Source organism: Trematomus bernacchii, unplaced genomic scaffold, assembly GCF_902827165.1.
Source record: "Trematomus bernacchii unplaced genomic scaffold, fTreBer1.1, whole genome shotgun sequence".
Taxonomy (NCBI): domain Eukaryota; kingdom Metazoa; phylum Chordata; class Actinopteri; order Perciformes; family Nototheniidae; genus Trematomus; species Trematomus bernacchii.
Window position 1 is genome coordinate 6,048,057 of NW_022987616.1, and position 22,825 is coordinate 6,070,881.

The window sequence follows — 22,825 nt, forward strand, 5'->3', positions numbered from 1 at the left end:
GATGTTCAACACTGACACCAGATGTTTTTCTCACTCAATGCAAGGTGAGAAGAAGCTTTAGTCGACGCCTTTTTCACATCAGATCATGGGGGTCAGTTCAAATGAGATCTGGAGTTATGACAGGAAATGAATGCATATTAACCGCATTAAATATCTAATTCTGGAGAAATTGAAAGTGAACTGAGCTCAGATGTTGTGTCGCCACCTGCTGGTCAGAACTGATACTGCAACCATGACCCACTGCAGGCAGGAGGGACACACACACTTTGTATAAAATGTACTGCAACTACTGATAAATACAATTAGGTTGTGATAAAGCTAGAGCGATGTTGTAAACACTTCAGGTTCAGAGGTCAGAGCAGGTCAGCCCTTATTTGGCAAAGAGTGTTGGAGTCTAAAGGCTGAAGACAGGCTGCAGAATCACTGATCGGCATGAGATATATTCTAACATATGACTCTAAAACAATGGGTAGCTGCTTTCAAATGCATCTCCCAGGCAAGCAGCACGTTTTAAAGGAATACTCCACCCCAAAATGACCATTTGTGGATCAATAACTCACCCTAAGTTACATTAAATACTTGAGGATTCTTAAAAAATACAAGAAAAACTCTTGATGAATTAGAAAGATAACACATGCATTTTCACTAAAACTGGCATGCTATTCGTCTAAAGTGTTCCAAATGCTAACGTTTTAATTAAAAACATGTAGTAAGTGTTTGAGGATATGACTGGATGAGTTAGACTTAGTTTAAACTGTGTTGAAGTTCATAAACGGATATTTGAAGTAGTTTTGCCGCGGTTTAATGTGTCTGTTTCCCTGTGGTAACTTGTGTGAGATGTAAGGTGGGAAGTATTCCTTTTTGCAAAAACACATTAAGCTGATTATTTAAAGGTGGGGTAGGTAAGTTTGAGAAACCGGCTCGAGATACACTTTTTGTTATATTCCATGGAATGCTCTTAACATCCAGATAGCAATGAATATCTTAAGTGCTTTGACAAAAAATCCATCTGTGGAAGCCGTAGTACTGTAAAAAGCACGACCAATCATCTGAGCCGGCCCGGCTAAAATAACTGGATGGCCTACCTGCCTGTCAGCCTTCCATCTGTGCACAAACTTATCTCGTGCCCTCATTGGTCATGTGCGCGTTCGTGTGTGTTGGAGGAGGGGCTCTGTAAGGAAGTGGCACATTTTTTCCGGTTGTGTATTTTCAAATTCTAGCGCACTCGAGCTGGTTTCTCCAAATGTACCTACCCCACCTTTAAGATGCGGTTATTTGTTTAAAAAAAAAAAAAGACTGTTACACACAAACAATAACTCACATGAACATCCAACATCCGTAATACCTGGGATGCTTTTTGGACATGGTTTTAAAAAAAGAAAAAGGAAGCAGCACGTCGTTGTTAGATAATCTACAAAGTGCAAATGCGCCACCTTGTGCTCTCATTTCCAAATCCCTCAGTCTGAGTTCCTCCGTGAAACATCCATCTCAGGAAAGTTGTAGACCATAAATCCAACATTATGAGTTAAAAATAAAAAAGGCAAAGAAAATCTGTCACACAGGTCAACTGATGCATCTCCGTGGGATGTACTGCCTTTTCTAAAAAAAAAACTCGAAACATGTTCAAAACACTCCAGCTGTCCCTCCGCTCGTCCGCACTGCAGCTTTGTGCCGACGAAATTAAGCTTTTGGCACAAAAAAGTTTTAAAAAAGAAGCTCATATTCCTTCCGTCTCATCAATAAATGCTCAACACAAAATGAGTAAATAACACAAGGTATATGTATATAGCTGAATGTGTGTGTGTGGGCGTGTGTGTGTGTGTGTGTGTGTGTGTGTGTGTGTGTGTGTGTGTGTGTGTGTGTGTGTGAGGGATCAATCCTGTCCTCCAGGGGTAGGTAGGTGTGAGATTAGCATGCGGAAAAATGCCAATGCCGTAGAATAGATGCTTCACAGTTGGGTGAAAATGATGCATCTCCATGGTTACTGTATGGTGTGTGGATGCGGTTGCTCTGGGAGACCGTTGCCATGTAGACAATCTGAACTGTTGCGTTGCTTAAGGCATCGAATTAGGATGACCGAGGATGCTCTCCTGTGGAAACAAGACGCAGAGGATGAGGGAAGAAAGTCCGATTTGTACCGAATCTACAGCCTGAAGAAGTGTTTCTCACCTCGTTAGGACTCGCTCTCGATGGAGATTGAGATGGTTTCACTTTCAGCTGAGGAGACAAACAGAACACATGTTAAAAAGAAAAACCCAAATCATATTTTCCAATGTTTTTCTGTCTAATGGGGACAACCATTTTGAGAGCTGCAGACAAAAGCCACTAAACAGGCCGTTCTGCATTATTAATGTTCAATAAATAATGTTTCCTACCTTTTTGATCCGCTCTGTTATTGTGTCTAGTCAAAACTGACATTTTGTGAGAGGGTTAAACCTCATCCATTGTGTCAAAATCAGCTAAATATCTAGCCCTGATATTGTAGATCCTCAAAAATACACTTTGGTACACTTTCTTAACTTCAAAACAACAAACTTGTAGTCACATTTCCACTTGTGTCTTCCGGCAACAAGTCACATGACCCAATAAAAGAGAGGGCGGATCAGTTACATAAAAACATTTCATTTCTCCGTAGCCATGACGTTGTAAGACACTTATAATAACAATCTCGGTAGCGGTAAAAACAAAACGTAAAATGGACATTCACTGCAGCACCTGAAGGATTATGTTGCATTTTGTTAAGCGTCTGCAAAGCTCACTACTGGGGCAATCTCAAAAAAGGTTGTCTCATTAGTCATTTAGACAAAAGACATGGGGCAATAGGTTGAAACACATGTACCCTGAAAGTCTGAGTTATTAAAGGTTATTCTCCCAGTGGAGCTCACCTGGTGTGTGTGTGTTGTTCTCCTGATGCTCTGCGACGTTGTTGGCGTTCTGCTCGCTGCTCAGGAGGCGGTTCTGAGACTCGCTCACAGGACTCTCAGGGACTTCAACAGCACTGCAAACACATACAAAATCATAAATTAAAAAACATGGAATGAAGTGTGCATCCACAACCAAAAGCATAACTTTGTTTGTCTTTGTACTGTTTCTGGTTTTATGTAAAGCGTCTTTGAGCACCAGGAAAAGCGCTATAAAAATTAAATGTATTATTAAGATAAGATACAATAAACACAGCAGCACAATAATAATAAAACTGTACACTAACAGTGCAGTACACAGAGCAATTCAATAACTACAGGAAACATAGACGGTTAGTATTTAGTAGTGGTAGTTACGTAATTGCACGTTATATTATTATTACTATAACTACTTTTCAGTGCCTTGTGTTGAATTGTATCTCTTATATCTCACCTCTTGCTGGGCTCCTGCTGCAGGGTGACGGTGGCCTGCTGCTCCACGTCAGCGCTCACCAGCCGGGTGGGGAACGTCAGCCCGTCTCCCTGACTGAGGTGGGGGGGGGTTCAAAGTGAAAACAGTCAGCACAGATAGAAAACTGCAGCAAACGTAACAAGATATTCTATAGGACACGACTCCCTCGATGGCATAAAAACATCTGATATTGTATTATCCTGGCCAGCGTGATTGCTATTCAAAATATCATCCTGATAATGTGGACCTAAAACATGCTGAAGTCACTTTACCTAGCATTTTGGTAAGAATCTAACAGTTTAATTGCATCAGATAGGACATTTATTCTAAATAAACATCTCTTTTAAGTAAACATACTTATGAGGTAGTCAGAAATCATGAGTTTTTCTGGTCATAAAAGATAGAAACATTGCGTATATTACATGTTTTCTTACATGATGATAACTTAAATGAAGCTTATCACGATTATCCCAATATCGGAAAATTCCCCATGTTCCTTACTCCGAGTGTCGTGATCCTTGATCAAAAAACATGACATCCAATCCCTAAAAAGCCTGTTTATCTTCTGTGATTGTTTCATAATGTGTCCCCTCTACCTGGTGCAGACGGGCAGCAGCCAGAACTTCTTCTGGTCTCCAAACACCTGAGCAATATTCTTCCGGAAACCCAGAGAGAAGCCGTTCTTATCGGAGCCGGCCCTGAACACCGGGGCTCTGAACGCCTCTGAGGAGAGGAGAGAAACACAAGGACAAGCACATTTTAGAAGTACAACACTGCTCAAAAGTAAAAGCAACACAAAGTAGTAATTGTGTTTTTGATTTGGTTAAATAACTGTAAGACATTGAATTTGAATGTGTATATGTATGTATGTATGTATGTATGTATGTATGTGTGTGTGTGTGTGTGTCAAGTCAAAAAGTCAACTTCAATGAGAATGTACTTTGAAGTGACTGTTATTTTTGTATATATTGATTGTTGTGCATTTGTGTGTGTGTGTGTGTGTGTGTGTGTGTGTGTGTGTGTGTGTGTGTGTGTGTGTGTGTGTGTGTGTGTGTTACCTATAGTGGATCTGTTCTTCCCTACGAGCCACAGGTGGTAGCTGAAGAGAGACAGAATGCTGATGCAGAACATGGCCGCCACAAAAAAGAGAAACAAGACATGGAATTTGGCGTGAGTGTCTTTCAGCTCATTCTGGGGGGGGAGAGAGGGGAGACAAGGGAGACAGGAATTAGTATTCACATGGAGGATATGTATGGAAAGAACGATATAGGAGAGAGAAAGTAGAAAAGAGAGGAAAGGACCACGTCACACCACGACAGAGGTTACCTTTGGGCAGTTCTCTACCGATTTCCTCCGGCAAAGCTTTAGTACAAACAGAAACAGACTGGTTAGAGAAAAGGGAGAAGGAGGGGGAGACACTCGGGAATACCATCAAGGGTAAAGGGTGAGTATGGAACCAGATTTGTGAATCAAAAAACTTGTTAAAAATCAGAATTCAAGAGAAAATAAAACTCATCTCCAAAGTGAAACTGGAAAGAAATCATTTGTGTAATGTATTTTTATAACACATCTTAGATCTTGACAACAAGAACAATAGTTTACTGACACTGAAGTTTTGCTTGATCTTATCAGCACACATCTGACTCCATGGGAGAAACATGAAATAAAGAGAGTGGGTTTTACAAAGTGAGCGCAGATCAAAAGGGAGGACAGAGGAGGAGATGAGAGGAACGTGAGGGTGAGAACAAGAGGAGGTGTTTGTGAGTGATGTGGAGACAGAAAGACAGCCACCTCAGAACAAAGAGTCAGGGTGGAGGACAGAGGAGAGGTCAGGGGTCGAGAGAGGGAACATTAGAGGTCAGGGGTCACAGAGGAAACAGAGAAACACCATGCACTCGCCTAGCTTTCACACAAAGATGCACAACTAGACGTTTTTTATTCTGCTGATTTTCGTTCTCATGCTAGTCTGACCAGCCAGTTTTCAAATATCTGCACTGCCAGCCAGGATTTTATCGCTTTTATGAATTGTCTTTTTGTTTGTGTGTTTGTTTTAAAGCACTTTGAATTGCCTCTGAGTCTTAAAATGTGCTATACAAATAAACTAACCTTGAACCTTTCATTCTGAGAACTAAAACTCAGGGACACATTTCTATAGCATTCATTTAAAGGCTAAACAACTAATACATGTTTGTATTAAAATCTCAATATAGTGCATTGTCCTAATCGCAGTAAGGCAAAAGGTGTCTATATATCTGAATGAAGTTGTGCAGATAGTATTTGACAGACTTCAATCTAATGTGGGTTGTTCTTAGATGGCATATGTTGGACTTAAAGTTATTAAAAGTAGCTTGATGTCTTCTTTACTCGCGCTGAAGAACACACACATCAACCTGCATGTTGTGTGTGTGTCTGAGAAGTTACTGTGTGTGTGTGTAATGTAATCATGTGATATTGGTCCTGGATGATCAGCTGGTTTGAACCGCTACATCTCTTTTTGTCATGCAGCTGAACATGCTGAACATGACACACACACACACACACACACACACACACACACACACACACACACACACACACACACACACACACACACACCACCCACACACAACACACACACACAATCACACTACACACCAACACACACACACACAACTACCACACACACACACACATACAACAACCAACACACACACACACCCACACACACAACCCACCACAACATCCCACACACACACACACACACACACACACACACCACACACACACACACACACACACACCACACACACACACACACACACACACACAACACACACACACACACACACACACACCACACACACACACACACCACACCACACACACACACACACACACACACACCCACACACACACACACACACACACACACACACGTCATCACTCACTGTCCAGAACTTTATGAAATACTGAAGCACGGTGGCTGCGATGAACAAACAGTACAGCAGCGAGTAAGCCAGGAAGAGGATGAAAAACTTGTAGTTGGAGAATCCGACACAGTTGTTCACCCTGCAGAGAAACACACAGAAGGTCAGGTGTGACATCACTTCCTGTGAGGAGAGGTCTTATCAAGATGAACTTCATTAAAAGAGGCTTCGTGGTCCTCTAATGATTACACCTCAGTAAAACATATTTGGTTAATCAAGGCATGAGAACAAGAACCATGTTTTTAAGTTTGACACATTTGGTACGTGAACATTGATAATTACAGAGACTTTTTAACATGTGCATTACTTCCTGGAGAGTATATCTTAAAAACACTCATTCATATGGATAACAAAGTAGTCTTTGAACAGCTTTGTCATGCTGCAATATGAGAAAATAGTTGAGTTTAAACAAAATCAGTATTTCCATTAACCATAAGGTCTCTTGTTGAGTGTGTGATGCTCTGCTCTTATAGTATGAAGAACTACTGGCAGATTAAACCAACTCCTAAGAGGGATTCACATTAAACAGCTTGACTGTAAATATGTTTGGTAAAAGGTTTGAACCATCCTAAAATGTGAGACAGCAGCTCACTTACCAGGGACAATGGTGGTCCATCTTCAGCACACACCTGCCACACAGCAAGAGAAGACATATCGACAATGAAGGGGTGAGAGTCAATCAGAATGAATACATATCTTGTTTTAAAGATAATAAGGTTTTCTTACATGTCGCAGGCGGAGCAGTGGTGGCAGCGGTCAGGTTTGATGACTTGACAGCGGTCACAGTAACGGATTGCTGCAACAACAGGATGTCGTTATGGGAAAACTCAAGAGATGCAAATTCACTCACACTCTTATAAACATACACTTGCACCAGAGATGGCAAAAGTACACACATCCTTTACTAAAGTAGAAGTACAGATACTTGAGTTTAAAAATACTGACTAAACTTCTTCACTCAAGTAAAAGCATGGGCTTTGAAATGTACTTAAGTAAAAAGTACCCATAACTAGCAGCTGTTTTAAAGAGTACCTGACCTCCCTTTATATTAATAGAACAATAATGTCATTGTTAGCTAATGAATGTTTCCATGCTGAACAACGGCAACATGACAACGTTTTCATTGGTCCCTCTTCTTTAGAGAAGACCAGGAAATGATGGATACACGGATCGTGTTCAAATCAATAGGCACGGAGTAGAAAGTACAGGTATTTGTATTCAAAATCTAAGAAGTAGAAAGTACAGGTATTTGTGGTCAACATGTAAGAAGTAGAAAGTACAGGTATTTGGGTTCAACATGTAAGAAGTAGAAAGTACAGGTATTTGTGTTCAAAATGTAAGAAGTAGAAAGTACAGGTATTTGTGTTCAACATGTAAGAAGTAGAAAGTACAGGTATTTGAGTTCAACATGTAAGAAGTAGAAAGTACAGGTATTTGAGTTCAACATGTAAGAAGTCAAAGTAAAAAGTCGTCAGAAAAATAAGTAGTGGAGCAGAGTACTGATACCAGAAAAATGTACTTAAGTACAGTAACGAAGTATTTGTACTCCACTACTGTTGGGGAAATATTTTCTTCTCAATTGACACACACACACACACACTCACACACACCTCCAGCTCCTGTGCGGGTGTACAGAGGCAGACTAGTGGCAGCTCTCCATAAAATCTCCTGCTGATTCTCCGGCCTCTCCTCCTTCTCGTATCGCTCCTTCTCCACTTTGGGCAAACAGAACTGCAGTCATAAAAAAAAATTAAAAAGCAGATTTTAATGTGAGCAGGGTAAAACTGCAATTCAGGATTGTGATTCTAGATTATTTAATTGATCATTTTGTGGAAAAACTGCCTTTAGGATGGTATTTTGAGACATATTGCACCGTATTTACACTGTAGTTCAAATTAGGGCTGCAATTTTCAATAGCCCGATTACCAAAATAGTCTGTGATAACATTTTAGACAATCAACTAATCAGCACAGCTTTAAAAACTGAGGATTTTCAGATACAAATAAAGATATTTACTTAAGAAAAGCAGAACATTTACATATTAAAGAGGCTGGTTGTGGATATTCAGGGCTTGTGTACCTCTTTGGAGGGGTTCGCAGGCTGGATGAAGATGGTCTTCCAGTACGACCATACGAACATGATGAAGAAGAGGTGGAAGAAGATCATGTAGACAACTGCAGGGAAACCACACGTCAGCACCAACAAGATAGACAAGGCAAATAGATATGTTTTTAGTCTGGATTTGAAAATAGGAAGTGTTTCAGCGGACGTGCACGATTCGGGCAGTTTGTTCCAGATTGTCGGGGCATAATAGCTAAACGCTGCTTTTCCATGTTTAGTTCTTATTCTCGGAACAGAGAGCAGACCCGACCCAGAGGACCGGAGACTCTGGGATGGTTCATAGTTATGCAGGATATCGTTTATATACCTCGGTCCTAAGCCATTGAGTGATTTAAAAAACTAGCAATAGTATTTTAAAATAAATTATTTGGCCGACTGGAAGCCAGTGTAAAGACTTCAGAACCGGACTGATCCACTCTTCTAGTGTCAGTGAGGACTCAGCTGCAGCTTTCTGAATCAGCTGCAGCTTTCTGATGGATTTTTTTGTGAGCCCTGTGAAGACACTATTGCAGTAGTCGAGTCTACTGAAGATAAAAGCATGGACACGTTTTTCTAAATCCTGCTGTGACATTAGTTTTGTAATCCTAGATATGTGAACAAAGATAGTCACACAGAACAATTTGAAGCTTTGTTTATAACGTTGTCATTCAAATTCTGACTCAACATTTGAATGCTGTGCAGCTACTTCTTCTTAAAAAGATGTTTGCATGTCTATTGCACAGTTGCAGATATAGATGAGGCTACCCCTATAAGTAGAATAGATGTTTTAATTAAAATAATTCACAACACGCGTTTATCGAACTAAATATTCAGCTTTCTCCATATTTGTTCGAGAGTAGCCTTTAACCGTTAGCCCTTCTTGAGGCACACAAAGGGAGGTACTGATATAGCATTTATATAACAAATACATCTATTTACCGGTGAGTTATATTCATTAAAGCACCGTGGAATTCATTTTAAAACAAAGGGGCACACCTGTTTTAACTTCCAGCGTCTTATATTACATTTAGGCTACCATAATAACTTTTTGTTTTATGGTAACACTTTCTATTAAGGTACACTTATTCACCATCAACTAGTTGTTCATTAACATATTAGAGGCAAACTACTAGCTTATTGGTTATGAACAAGACGTCACTTTAACATAATTCTGAGTTACAAATACCACATTTTGAGTTATTTTGAAATAAATAAAACTTATCGTTTCATGTCTTGTTACATAAGAATAGATTTGTTAAGTGTTATTATGGGAGAATTACTATTCTTGTGGTACTACTGCCTTATTAGGCCCATATTGAACATATTAAGACCCAAACTCATGTAAACAACTTCCTTACTTGCAACAAATAAGCACTAATTAGAGGGTTATTAAGGAAAAACTAATGGCTTATTACTCTTAGAATATGGTCATGTAGAATAAGGCATTAATAAGTGTTTTATAATGACTAATAAAGAGCCAATATACTGCTAATATGCATGTTAATTAACAACTAGTTGATGGTGAATTTGTGTACCTTAATATAAAGTGTTACCGTTTTTATTTACTGGCAGGTTGTATTCATAAAAAAAGACTGACTTGGTCAATGCAATGAATCACTCTTTAAAAAAACTATATGAGAACAGCTTCCTAAGAAAACCTCAAAAAATAAATCTTTGAGTACAGCCCATGCATTAGCATTAAAACACATTAGCATTAAAACGTGAATGTAAGGGCCTGCTGCTGTCACTTTGGATTTGTGGAGCCGCTGTACGTCTACATATTAAATTCACGAGCTGAGAGACGCTTCCTGAGCCTTTCTGTTGTTGGCAAAGTGTACAGAACATATTTCACCTGCCAGGCACGGAAAAGAGAGCAAACCCACTCCATTCTGTAAAACTCCATTCAGTGTTATATAAACATTATTTGTAAATGAACAGCACACTTACTCTTCTCTCCTATACTGATGATGGTGTCTGTAAGAGATAGAACAAAGCATTACATAAAAAGACATTGTGTAAAAGTAGAAGTACTGACTAAACTTCTTTACTCAAGTGAAAGTAAAGAACTTTGAAATGTACTTCAGTAAAAAGTACCCATAACTAGCAGCTGTTTTAAAGAGTACCTGACCTCCCTTTATATTAATAGAACAATGATGTCATTGTTAGCTAATGAATGTTTCCATGCTGAACAACGGCAACATGACAACGTTTTCATTGGTCCCTCTTCTTTAGAGAAGACCAGGAAATGATGGATACACGGATCCAAACGCCACCAAACACCAGGGACGTGCACAGGTACGGCTATTGTTGCCCAGGCAACGGCCCGTTTTCCCTTTTTGGCTGACCTGCCCCTCTGGAGAGAGCGAGAGGTTTTTTTTTTCTTTCTGTTGTGGTCGAATCAACATGATAAGCCCACAATTAGTATTGTAGTGTCTCGCTGCGGGAAACACACCAGCTTCATTCTTCTTCTACTACTTATTTTACTTCTTCTTCTTCTCCTTCTTCTGACATGTAATTGTCCGCGAAATGTTGAATGAAGAACTCGTTTCAGTGTGAACTCATTCCACAGTTTGACCACAAAAGTGTTTTAAACCAGGTAGGCCTACGTTTTTATTATTTATGTTCTGTATCGCTAAGTGTGTGATTACACATGTTACGTATTATATATATAATATTTATTATAGGCTACTGTATTGGTGCCGGTGCGTTAAGACCACCTCTAGTGTCGGATTTTGGAAAATGAATTTTGAGTTTTGTCATGGCAGGGACTTTACTTCCTCTTGACACCGTCGGTTATTTACAAAAAAAACACCTAAATATACTTGGTATTGTGCTTCTGTCTTTCTGTGTCTTTTCATCTACTCCGTAAACTCCTATTAAACACCCATGGTAAACTCCCTCAACGCGCCGCTCGCTCTCTTCTCTTGATCGCCCTCTCACGGGTGAACAGTTCACTGCCCGCTTCATTGTAGGATTTCTGCCATGCCTCTACTTTCATTTGACCATCTCTGTTATTAAGTTATGGAATACTAAATAAATAAGTAATTAGATACCTTACCGTTACTGCGCTCATAAAGAATGATAAGAATAAGAATAATGCGTATTGGAATGGTTTCATTAATTAGTGAGTTTATTAAAGGCAATTATAGAAGCCCTGTTTTATCAGTATGTCTGCACAGCAGTTACAAAGGTCAAACTACATTGAATTGTCCCCACTTCTTCTTTAATAGTTACTAACATTAGATATTTTAATGAGATATGGACCGCAAAACAAAAAATGTCCCTGGTTTTCATTTAAAAAATCAAGTCACTGAATGCAAGTAGTTGCCTTAGCTTATTTTGTTATGAGATGATAATGTGAATTACTGTTCGAATTAGTTCATGTAATAATCGTTTTGGTCTTATATTTTTTTTCGGGGGGGAGGCGCCTTTTTCCAGTTTAGATCAATAGCCCCTCCAAATGTCTGTGCACGTCCCTGCCAAACACACATTCAAACTAAAGTAACCAGCCTGTTTGGAAAATGTAAGAAGTAGAAAGTACAGGTATTTGTGTTTAAAATGTAAGAAGTAGAAAGTACAGGTATTTGTGTTCAAATGTAAGAAGTAGAAAGTACAGGTATTTGTGTTCAACATGTAAGAAGTAGAAAGTACAGGTATTTGTGTTCAAAATGTAAGAAGTAGAAAGTACAGGTATTTGTGTTCAAAATGTAAGAAGTAGAAAGTACAGGTATTTGGGTTCAACATGTAAGAAGTAGAAAGTTCAGGTATTTGTGTTCAACATGTAAGAAGTAGAAAGTACAGGTATTTGTGTTCAACATGTAAGAAGTAGAAAGTACAGGTATTTGTGTTCAACATGTAAGAAGTAGAAAGTACAGGTATTTGTGTTCAACATGTAAGAAGTAGAAAGTTCAGGTATTTTTGTTCAAAATGTAAGAAGTAGAAAGTTCAGGTATTTGTGTTCAAAATGTAAGAAGTAGAAAGTTCAGGTATTTGTGTTCAAAATGTAAGAAGTCAAAATAAAAAGTCGTCAGAAAAATAAGTAGTGGAGTAAAGTACTGATACCAGAAACATGTACTTAAGTAGAGTAAGAGATAAAACAAAGCATTAGATAAAAATACATTGTTTAAAAGTGAGTTATTATAGCAACATCTTTACATTTGACATCAGTCAGTAGGATTTAGACGTACAGCATTCAGTTAATTTAAACTCTCATCCAGCGGTTAACAATTATGGGGTTGCAAGATGTATTGATAATAAGTCACAAAATGCTTAAAAAGGATAGGAATAGAGGAAAAAATTACATTTCTACACAACATTGTGCCTGTATTGAACAATTGTTCCTGTATTGACAAAACAATCCCACCCCTTTCTGTCCACACAACCTTTGACCTGACTTCTCTAAACACTTCCATTTATCAAAGCACTTCAATGACATCATGTGTAATTGTTTTATAATACCGTTTCCTCTATCAAGAATGAAATTGCAGTCTCAGATTTCTGGACTGAATTGATATATTCAGGCTTATTATTTGTAGTTTTAAAGTCCCCTCGTAGGTGGTTAAAGTCATTATTGGGGTTAAAGTCATTATTGGGGTTAAAGTCCCCTACGTGTGCCGTTTTGGTTTCAAGACCCTGGTTCGCGGAGGACACCAAAAAAGTCCTAGAAAATGAAACTTAACTAATGTGCATTTAAAGAAAAGAGGAATAGTTTTGGCGAAAACTAAAAAGGTACAATGGGGTATAGGAATCCGTTTTGTTTCAAGACCCTGGTTCACGGAGGATACCAAAAAAGTCCTAGAAAGACAAGGTAAACTTAACTATGTGCATTTAAAAATAAAAAAGAGGAATAGTATTGGCGGAAACTAAAAGGTACCATGGGGTCAGATTAGAATTTTCCAAAGGGGGGTTCGTTTAGCATGAAACACTTGAAATAACTGAAGGATAAGTTAAACAAGAAAGTTGAAAGAAAGTGAAGTCATTACTGCTAAAAAGTGAGCAATGACTGAGAGTCAGTGCTAAACATTTCAGATGAGTGTATCTCACACTGCTCTGTCACTTTTATTCATGTTCCTTTGTTATTCATGTTTCATTATCTTTGCTTTTAAATGAGTGTTTTTTAAATGTCATTTCATAATATGTTTCTTAATGTCTTTCATTTTTGTAAAGCACTTTGAATAAACAATAGGACTCACTAATCTAGTCTCGCCTGACACCAAATCCGAATGGTATTGTAACTCATTTAAAATAGAAAATTGTACAGAAATACACTCAAAACGTACATATATAAACAAATCAAAGTGTGTGTGAGGGTCAGGAAGTGTATTTGACTGCCAGCGCAGTTTAAATATAGACGACAACCTTCATTAAAACAAGATGAACTGGAGGTGAACTTTTCACAAGGACATGAAAGTACACCCTGTTTCAAATTAGACCAAATCTTATCTTTTGATCCGGATATGAAAAGGTTTGGGAACTCCTTAAATACACAAAAGGATATTAACATCACGGTGAACATTAATCTCATTGCATGTGGCATTCAAATAAGTAAACAAAGCGATAATTAACTGTGTCAGCACCAGTGATTTGTGTCACTTAGTAACTGTGTTGTACCGTTCGTATAATTTTGATGTCTCTTTGTGGTCATTTATTGTCTCTTTTCAGCCGTCTTATGTGTCGTTGTAGTTTTTTTGCCCGTTTGTGTAGTTGTTTCATCAATGCGAGTCTCTTTGCAACAGTTTTGAACAAGGTTTACACATAATTAATGGGTTTCTCTGATAAGAAATCATTTGGTAACACTTATTCTCACCAGGGGTTTTAATAACATACCATTCATTTAAGGTTTTATTTTCCTAACAGGCTATATTTAGCTCCACCATCGCAATAAGAGTTTATCTTAAGAAAACACATGTGGCATTAAAACACAAAGCGACAGATAACTAGCTGTAACTTGATTGATTTGGGTCACTTAGTTATTGTTTGGCTCTGTTTGTATTATTTGTGTGTCTCTTTTTAGTCATTGTGTGTCTCTTTACAGCTGTTATGTTAATCTTTTTTGCAGTTTTGAGTGTCTTTGCATCTGTTTTTTTAATATAACATATTACATTGTGTTTCTCTAATAGGCAATAACGCTGAAAATCTGTCTATCTCCATAATCAAAAACATCAGAGGTGTATTAACACTCATTAGTGGTTTTAAAGGGAAAGTGAACATCTGGCAGCCGGTTAAATACCATTAAATTACCGATGTATTCTCCTTTTTGCTCCACAAACACAATCCTCACATCACAAAACGAGTTTATCCTTAACAAAGCACACGTGGCATTAAATATATGATATAAAAACAGAAGATAATTAGCATTATGAGGATACATCAGTGGCTGCAGCCCGTTTACTTCCTGTGTTTGTGCGGCGGCTCAGTGGAAACACCGGCGTTTGGAGGCTCTAACCTCGGCTACAGACGGCTACAGACGGCTACTCACAGAGACAAAGCTCCACCACGTAGGCATAGTAGGACCAGCAGACCACCGCGGCGATGAAGATGACAGGAATCCATGCTAAAGTCCGCTGACAGCATCTCAGGACGTGAGTGGGCGCCATCTTTACCCTCTGTGTGGGGAAGGGAGTGTCGCGGTGACGTCACGCCTCTGGAAACATGTTTTTTTTTTAGGGGGAAATTAATTTAATTTCAGAAAAACAGCAGTATGGCAACACTATGGATACACACAATTAATATGAATAATACACTTCGTTTATTTTACTTTAAAAAATAATTAAATAGCATCTTTTTCTTCTTTGATTTAATTTAATTTTCCCATTTTATTAATATTATTATTATTATTATTTCTTATTAGTATGGATCATTTTACATTTATTATATACTGAAGAAATTATCTTTTTGTTAGGGTTTTAAATAATGTTTGTCTTTAATAAAACTGTCAAACATATAGAAATATTTAAATTATTATATTATATTTAATTATTGCGTTGACTGGGATCACTTCTATGGGGATCCATCAAAAACCAAACTACTATGGTCATACTGTACCTTGTTTAATTATGTATCAAAAACTGTAAAACATTTTCAATAAAGTTTGGAGAAAAAAATGGTCTGGGAAAAACACGAGTTCATTGTTTATAAAAAGGAGTTTTTACAACTTCTGGTTTGTTATCCAAAAAAAAATACTACTTATGGGTTTCATATCAACATATTTTAATTGTATTTATATGAAGTCATTTCATTTTATGCTTAAATCTGACTTTAGGGGTTAATTTACTGTAAACCTGCCCTCGGGTCAGCACCAGGAAGCAAAATAAACCTTTAGACTCTGAGGCGGACAATAAAGATTAACTGATTTGAGACAAGACAAAGGACACAGGGACCGCAATTGTAGGTGAAATTGATGCTAAAAGTAAAAGTAATCTCCCTTAATCCGTAAAATGACTTCTGTTGACATGCACGTCGACGTTTATTTGTCTCGCATCGGGTTCTCCGGTTCCCCCTCGCGCAGCCTGCACGTGCTGCGGTCGGTGCACACCTGTCACCTGCTGTCCGTGCCCTTTGAGAACCTGACGGTGCACAGCGGGGGGCGCGTGCAGCTGGACCCGCCTCACCTGTATGAGAAGCTCGTGCTGCAGCGCAGGGGGGGGTTCTGCTACGAGAATAACTCCCTGTTTGCATGGCTGCTGACCCAGATGGGCTTCCAGGTGAAGTAGTGGAGTACAAATACTTCGTTTCTTTGCTTAAGTACATGTTTCTGGTATCAGTACTTTACTCCACTACTTATTTTTCTGACGACTTTTGACTTTTACTTCTTCAATTTTGAACCCAAATACCTGTACTTTCTACTTCTCACATTTTGAACCCAAATACCTGTACTTTCTACTTCTTACATGTTGAACACAAATACCTGTACTTTCTACTTCTCACATTTCCCAAACAGGCTGGTTCCTTTAGTTTGAATGTGTGTTTGGTGGCGTGATCATTATTATTTAGAGTCATTGCGTGCCTATTGATTTGAACACGATCCGTGTATCCATCATTTCCTGGTCTTCTCTAAAGAAGAGGGACCAATGAAAACGTTGTCATGTTGCCGTTGTTCAGCATGGAAACATTCATTAGCTAACAATGACATTATTGTTCTATTAATATAAAGGGAGGTCAGGTACTCTTTAAAACAGCTGCTAGTTATGGGTACTTTTTACTGAAGTACATTTCAAAGCCCTCTTTACTTTTACTTGAGTAAAGAAGTTTAGTCAGTACTTCTACTTTCACCAGAGTATTTTTAAACACGAGTATCTGTACATCTACTTGAATAAAGGATGTGTGTACTTTGGCATCTCTCCAGGTGACCCTGCTCTCCGCCCAGGTGAAGAACCAAACAACGGGCTTCTACGGGCCTCCTTTTGACCACCTGGTTGTCATGGTGACCCTGGACGGGCAGCGCTGGCTCTGTGATGTTGGGTTTGGGGGTCCGGGCTTCAGGACCCCCCTCTCGTTGGACACCAGGGGCCCCCAGGAGCAGGGCCACAGAGTGTACCGCATCACAGAGCAGAGGTGGGAAGGGACTGAGTACATTTAAGTTTAAAGGCTTTTATTGTCATATAGGCTATAGCTACAGTGTATATATCAATAATTACAATCAGAACATATAATATATATCATTCTGAAATGGATCAATCTGTATAATAAGTACTTTTACTTACTTTTGGTACTTTAAGTATATTTTTATGCTAATATTTGTTTAACTTTTACTTGAGTAACATTTTGAATGCAGGACTTTTACTGTAACAGAGTATTCTACCATCTGGTTCTTCTACTTTTACTTAAAGGTCTCCTATTATACTGTTTTTCATCAATATATAATAGGTCTCAGATATATACAGAACATGTCTCTGATTGGCTGAAACACCAAACAGATCATTGCAGCATTACCCATAATCCCCTCTGTTTCAGCCCTGTTTCAAAAGTGCTGATTCTCTGTCTGTTACTTTAGATGAAAATAAGGAGCCACTCCCCACGCCCCTCTGAGAGAGATTTGGTTAAAAAGTACAGGAAAGTACTTGGAAGTACAGGAAGTACAGGAAAGTACTTGGTGTACAGGAAAGTACTTGGTGTGAACGCCACCTAGGCTCTAGGAGGAGATTCAGGTGATAAGGTGGGGGGGTACCTTGGTTGCTGATTGGCTAATGGTTACCAGTGGCGAACCGTGTCTATCACAACTGGACCTTCTGTAGACACACACACCCCCCCGCCCCCCAAAACTGTCAATCCAAACGTACGCTCTCATTCAGTGTAAGGGCCAGGGCATTCTATCAAGGATAGAGAATACCTTGTTGAAGGATATTCTACCCAGAGACCCAGAAACATATCTGATTGGTTGCATTTTTTTTCTAACACAAAACCACTGAAATGCGTAGTGCATGGTCCGAGAAGGACAAACAAATCAACATAACACTGTAATATTACAGATCAACAACACTGATACCATTCTCATTTATTCATTTTATTTATATAATTAAATCAATTTTTTGGTTTGTTTTATCTGAGTGTTCCAGGGTATTCTCTGAATACCTTGAAGGCCCTGACGGTTCACCACTGATGGTTACACAAGCCAAAAAATCGTTATGACATCATAAAGTGGCCAAAATCTGATCAGCTCATTTTCAGACAGGTTTTTATAGAAATGGATCAGGACAAAAAGAGAGAGAATCTTTTCTCCTGAAACTTTCAAAGTCTCTTTCCACAGAGGGGACACATGTTGATGTAGAAGAGACATGAAGAAGAGGGGACACATGTTGATGTAGAAGAGACATGAAGAAGAGGGGACACATGTTGATGTAGAAGAGACATGAAGAAGAGGGGACACATGTTGATGTAGAAGAGACATGAAGAAGAGGGGACACATGTTGATGTAGAAGAGACATGAAGAAGAGGGGACACATGTTGATGTAGAAGAGACATGAAGAAGAGGGGACACATGTTGATGTAGAAGAGACATGAAGAAGAGGGGACACATGTTGATGTAGAAGAGACATGAAGAAGAGGGGACACATGTTGATGTAGAAGAGACATGAAGAAGAGGGGACACATGTTGATGTAGAAGAGACATGAAGAAGAGGGGACACATGTTGATGAAGAAGAGACATGAAGAAGAGGGGACACATGTTGATGTAGAAGAGACATGAAGAAGAGGGGACACATGTTGATGTAGAAGAGACATGAAGAAGAGGGGACACATGTTGATGTAGAAGAGACATGAAGAAGAGGGGACACATGTTGATGTAGAAGAGACATGAAGAAGAGGGGACACATGTTGATGTAGAAGAGACATGAAGAAGAGGGGACACATGTTGATGTAGAAGAGACATGAAGAAGAGGGGACACATGTTGATGTAGAAGAGACATGAAGAAGAGGGGACACATGTTGATGTTGAAGAGACATGAAGAAGAGGGGACACATGTTGATGTAGAAGAGACATGAAGAAGAGGGGACACATGTTGATGTAGAAGAGACATGAAGAAGAGGGGACACATGTTGATGTAGAAGAGACATGAAGAAGAGGGGACACATGTTGATGTAGAAGAGACATGAAGAAGAGGGGACACATGTTGATGTAGAAGAGACATGAAGAAGTGGATTTTGCATAATAGGTGACCTTTAAATACAAGCTCTGTTCTCCCACCTGTCAGGAATGAAACTTCAGGGATGCTCTTCCTGGAGTGGCAGCAGGAGGAGAACAGAGGAGAAGATGGAGACTGGACGGAGATCTACAAGTTCACCCTGGACCCTCGCCGCATGGAGGACTACGCAGAGATGTGTCAGTTCCACCAGAGCTCTCCATGCTCTCTCTTCTTCTGCAAGTCCGTGTGCACCATCCTCACCTCCGAGGGGAGGCTCACCTACATCGGCCGCAGACTGACCACCACCACGTTCCCAAAAGAGGGGTCTGTGCTGGAGACCTCCACCAGGGATCTGCAGGACGACGAGATACCCGGCGTTCTCAAGGAGAAGTTTGGAATTATGCTAAAATCTCCGCTCATACCAAAGGATGAGCCGATGACACCACATCGAGTCATCTATTGATCTTCTTCTTGGATTATGAGCAGCATGCTAAAGGCCCCACACATCTGCTTTGAGTCTCTATGTAGTCATTTTGTTGTTCAGAAACCATCATAGACCATCAGGAAATCATCAGAGACCATCAGGAAATCATTAGAAACCATCAGAGATAATCAGAAACCACCAGAAACCATCAGAGATCATCAGAGATCATCAGAAACCATCAGAAACCATCAGAGATCATTAGAAATCACCAGAGACCATCAGAGATCATCAGAAACCATCAGAAACCATCAGAGATCATCAGAAACCATCAGAGACCATCAGGAAATCATCAGAGACCATCAGGAAATCATCAGAGACCATCAGAGATCATCAGAAACCATCAGAGATCATCAGAGATCATCAGAGACCATCAGAGATCATCAGAGACCATCAGAGATCATCAGAAACCATCAGAGATCATCAGAAACCATCAGAAACCATCAGAGACCATCAGAGATCATCAGAGACCATCAGAGACCATCAGAGATCATCAGAAACCATCAGAGATCATCAGAAACCATCAGAAACCATCAGAGACCATCAGAGATCATCAGAGACCATCAGAGACCATCAGAGATCATCAGAAACCATCAGGAATCATCAGAGATCATCAGAGATCATCAGAAACCATCAGAGACCATCAGGAAATCATCAGAAACCATCAGAGATTAAATACAGGAGTTGTTTCTGTTTTTAGTATTTCTTTGTGGTCGTTTTGTCTCTTTTTGCCGTCTTGTGTTTCTTTGTAATTTTGAGTCACTTCCTGGTTGGTGCTAAATTCTCCGCTCATACCGATGACACCACTTCCAGTCATGTATTTTTTTTCTTTACACCTTTGTTATTTTTTAATCTGTTCGAAATAAAGATTGAAATGAAATGAAATGAAATATATGGTTGGATTATGAGCACATGCAAAAGGCATCTCCTTTGTGTCTCTGTGTAGTCATTCTGTGTCCCTATTAAGTATATCCATGTATGTGTAGTCATTCTGTGTCTCTATTAAGTATATCCATGTATGTGTAGTCATTCTGTGTCTCTATTAAGTATACCCATGTATATGTGTAGTCATTGTGTGTCCCTATTAAGTATATCCATGTATGTGTAGTCATTCTGTGTCTCTATTAAGTATACCCATGTATATGTGTAGTCATTGTGTGTCCCTATTAAGTATATCCATGTATGTGTAGTCATTCTGTGTCTCTATTAAGTATACCCATGTATATGTGTAGTCATTGTGTGTCCCTATTAAGTATACCCATGTATATGTGTAGTCATTTTGTGTCCCTTTTATCTGTCTTATGTTTCTTTGTAATTGCTTTGCCCCTTTTTGTAGTCTCAGTGTGGTCGTTGCAAGTGTCTATGCAACTGTTTTGTCAGCCTTTGTAGTTATTTGGATCCCTTTATACTATTTTTGTGTCTCTTTGAAGTCGTTTGGTTTCTTTGAGGTTATTTTTAGTCACTTCCTGGTTGGTACTAGGGGTGTAAATCACAAGTTTCATCACAAGATAGAATGATATCAACAACAAATATGCTGATTTCACAGTCTGCCATGATACAATTTAGATCCAGGTGCCCATTTAACACATTTTCCTCATGTCACAAAAGCAACTAACATTTGATTTGACAATTTTATTACAGGGCACTAGCAGACAAAAAAACCCCGATCTTTCAGTTAGGCGGTGCACTTGGACGGATATGGAGACACAGACGTGCCATGGAAATCTTAAAGTAAAGGTGTTTATGATGATATGCATCTGTTTTCACTTCAATACGAGCCTATTGAATTCATAATCATCGAATTGTAACACCCCTAGTTGGTACGTGTCGCTTTGAGTGATATTTTCTAGAAAAACGTAGGTGAAAAATGTATCTTGTCATTGAGATCTGTCTTTGTTTCATACAAGCTTTTTAACTTTCAGGTTTAAATACAAAACTTCCACACCCAAATCAACCAGTTACAAAACATCCACATTATGCAGTCCCTCGTCTTTAAACACATGCGACAAGAGCAGATCAATTGTCAGTTTGATTTAATAAATTATACATACACTTTTAAGATATACAATGGTCATTGCATTATTCCATATCCGTCTTTCTTTTTTTTTTTAAGACAAAGTCTGCGTTCAAAGTATTTACACATGTACAATTATCAGGCAGCACTTTACAAAGCAAGGCATGAACGACAATGCAGATGTTGAGCTTCAAATCAAACTGCTACCCATCACCCTCATGGGGGGTTTCTCAGCTGTCCCATGATTATAATACATCTTCCCGTCCCTCGAGAGGGGAACTCAAGAACGATATCCATCAGATCCACAGATTGAGGTCCACGGACTGAGGTGAAAATCTAAATGAAGGGTGAAGTACAGGACACAGGATGTACGCAGGGTGACGGGTGCAAACATGTGACAACGAGTGACACATCTACTCTGCGACGGGGATGGGGGGGGGGCGCCGAGGCCGCTCTGCCAGATTTACGCTCGTAGTTGACAAGCCTCTGACCAACCAGGTACCTGTGGAGAGGAGGATCACCGTTATAATCACCTTTAAATTACTAACGGTTTCTTCAGGTGTGTCGACGCTAAACGGTCCTGTAACACTTACTATGTCTAAAATACCCTTTATACATCCCTCACGTACTTGTGTATATATAATATGTATATTTTCTAACATTTCCCACATTGGGATCAATAATGTACTTCTTATCTTATCTCTTATGTTATAAAGTCACATTTTTATAACAATTAATAATGATAATAAGGCAATTTTATGTGATTATAAATTACTTTTAGGGGTCATTGTTGGCTTAAAATAGAGTGAGAATATGATAATGTATTCAATCTTTGGGAATTATAATAGATACGATAAGATCAGAAGTACTTTATTGATCCCAATGTTTGTGTTGCAGCAGCATACAAATACATGGCATTGCACAATACAAATTAAAAAGACTAGAAAATATACATGTTGAGTTTACAAATGAACAATAACAAGATATAAAGCAAGTTATTATATATACATAAGTATGTGAGGGATGGAATATTACATATTAAACTGAAAATATTAATGTAAAGTGTGATTATAACGTATTATAAAATGCTTTAAATATGTTTTTTCATTATTGTTATTAAAAACTATAATTATACAGTGCTATAAGAAGATCATAACGCATTATAAGTATGTTTAAGATAATAGGAAAGATGCTCACTTGTCGTTCTTGATGTGTTCATAGAGGCGTTTGAACTGTCGGATCTGGAAGGACAGGATGCCGATGAGCGAGACG

General features: G+C 38.9%; 3 protein-coding genes across 7 annotated transcripts in view; 1 reads left to right on the plus strand and 2 right to left on the minus strand.

Annotated features, from left to right (window-relative positions):
* Window positions 1-1,202: 1,202 nt before the first annotated feature.
* On the minus strand, window positions 1,203-15,041 carry LOC117484127 (palmitoyltransferase ZDHHC20-like). Of its 2 annotated transcripts, none has more exons than XM_034132597.1 (13): window positions 14,917-15,041; window positions 10,386-10,412; window positions 8,418-8,512; window positions 7,949-8,069; window positions 7,065-7,134; window positions 6,935-6,967; window positions 6,300-6,420; window positions 4,431-4,563; window positions 3,969-4,095; window positions 3,355-3,447; window positions 2,886-2,998; window positions 2,170-2,217; window positions 1,203-2,090 (listed from the first exon to the last, which is right to left on the minus strand). In XM_034132597.1, the coding sequence occupies exons 1-12, from the start codon at window positions 15,032-15,034 to the stop codon at window positions 2,174-2,176; spliced, it is 1,095 nt and encodes a 364-aa protein (XP_033988488.1). In that variant the 5' UTR covers window positions 15,035-15,041; the 3' UTR covers window positions 1,203-2,090; window positions 2,170-2,173. The 2 variants fall into 2 exon arrangements, with proteins under 2 accessions (XP_033988488.1, XP_033988487.1); XM_034132596.1 differs by having other exon boundaries at window positions 7,943-8,069.
* Window positions 15,042-15,759: 718 nt separating this feature from the next.
* LOC117484128 (arylamine N-acetyltransferase, pineal gland isozyme NAT-10-like) lies at window positions 15,760-19,717 on the plus strand. Its single transcript, XM_034132598.1, has 3 exons — window positions 15,760-16,141; window positions 16,783-16,991; window positions 19,128-19,717. The coding sequence occupies exons 1-3, from the start codon at window positions 15,875-15,877 to the stop codon at window positions 19,519-19,521; spliced, it is 870 nt and encodes a 289-aa protein (XP_033988489.1). The 5' UTR covers window positions 15,760-15,874; the 3' UTR covers window positions 19,522-19,717.
* Window positions 19,718-21,156: 1,439 nt separating this feature from the next.
* Window positions 21,157-22,825, minus strand: part of LOC117484072 (E3 ubiquitin-protein ligase MARCHF6) — a 20,648-nt gene continuing 18,979 nt past the window's right edge. For all 4 annotated transcript variants that reach the window (XM_034132502.1, XM_034132501.1, XM_034132500.1 and 1 more), the window contains exons 24-25: window positions 22,751-22,825; window positions 21,157-22,055 (exon numbers count right to left, since the gene is read on the minus strand). The exon at window positions 22,751-22,825 is cut by the window's right edge and continues 61 nt beyond it. In XM_034132502.1, coding sequence (XP_033988393.1) covers window positions 21,890-22,055; window positions 22,751-22,825 — 241 coding nt within the window. In that variant the 3' untranslated portion in view covers window positions 21,157-21,889. The remainder of the gene's footprint in view (window positions 22,056-22,750) is intronic.

Excerpts from the sequence above, each read along its gene's own strand:
- LOC117484128 (XM_034132598.1), top strand. The coding sequence starts at position 15,875 with ATGACTTCTGTTGACATGCACGTCGACGTTTATTTGTCTCGCATCGGG. Across the intron at positions 16,142-16,782 it reads TGACCCAGATGGGCTTCCAG|GTGACCCTGCTCTCCGCCCA; the intron begins GTGAAGTAGTGG and ends GCATCTCTCCAG. Across the intron at positions 16,992-19,127 it reads TACCGCATCACAGAGCAGAG|GAATGAAACTTCAGGGATGC; the intron begins GTGGGAAGGGAC and ends CCCACCTGTCAG.
- LOC117484127 (XM_034132596.1), bottom strand. The coding sequence starts at position 15,034 with ATGGCGCCCACTCACGTCCTGAGATGCTGTCAGCGGACTTTAGCATGG. Across the intron at positions 10,413-14,916 it reads CGTGGTGGAGCTTTGTCTCT|ACACCATCATCAGTATAGGA; the intron begins GTGAGTAGCCGT and ends TATCTCTTACAG. Across the intron at positions 2,218-2,885 it reads GAACAACACACACACACCAG|CTGAAAGTGAAACCATCTCA; the intron begins GTGAGCTCCACT and ends TTGTCTCCTCAG.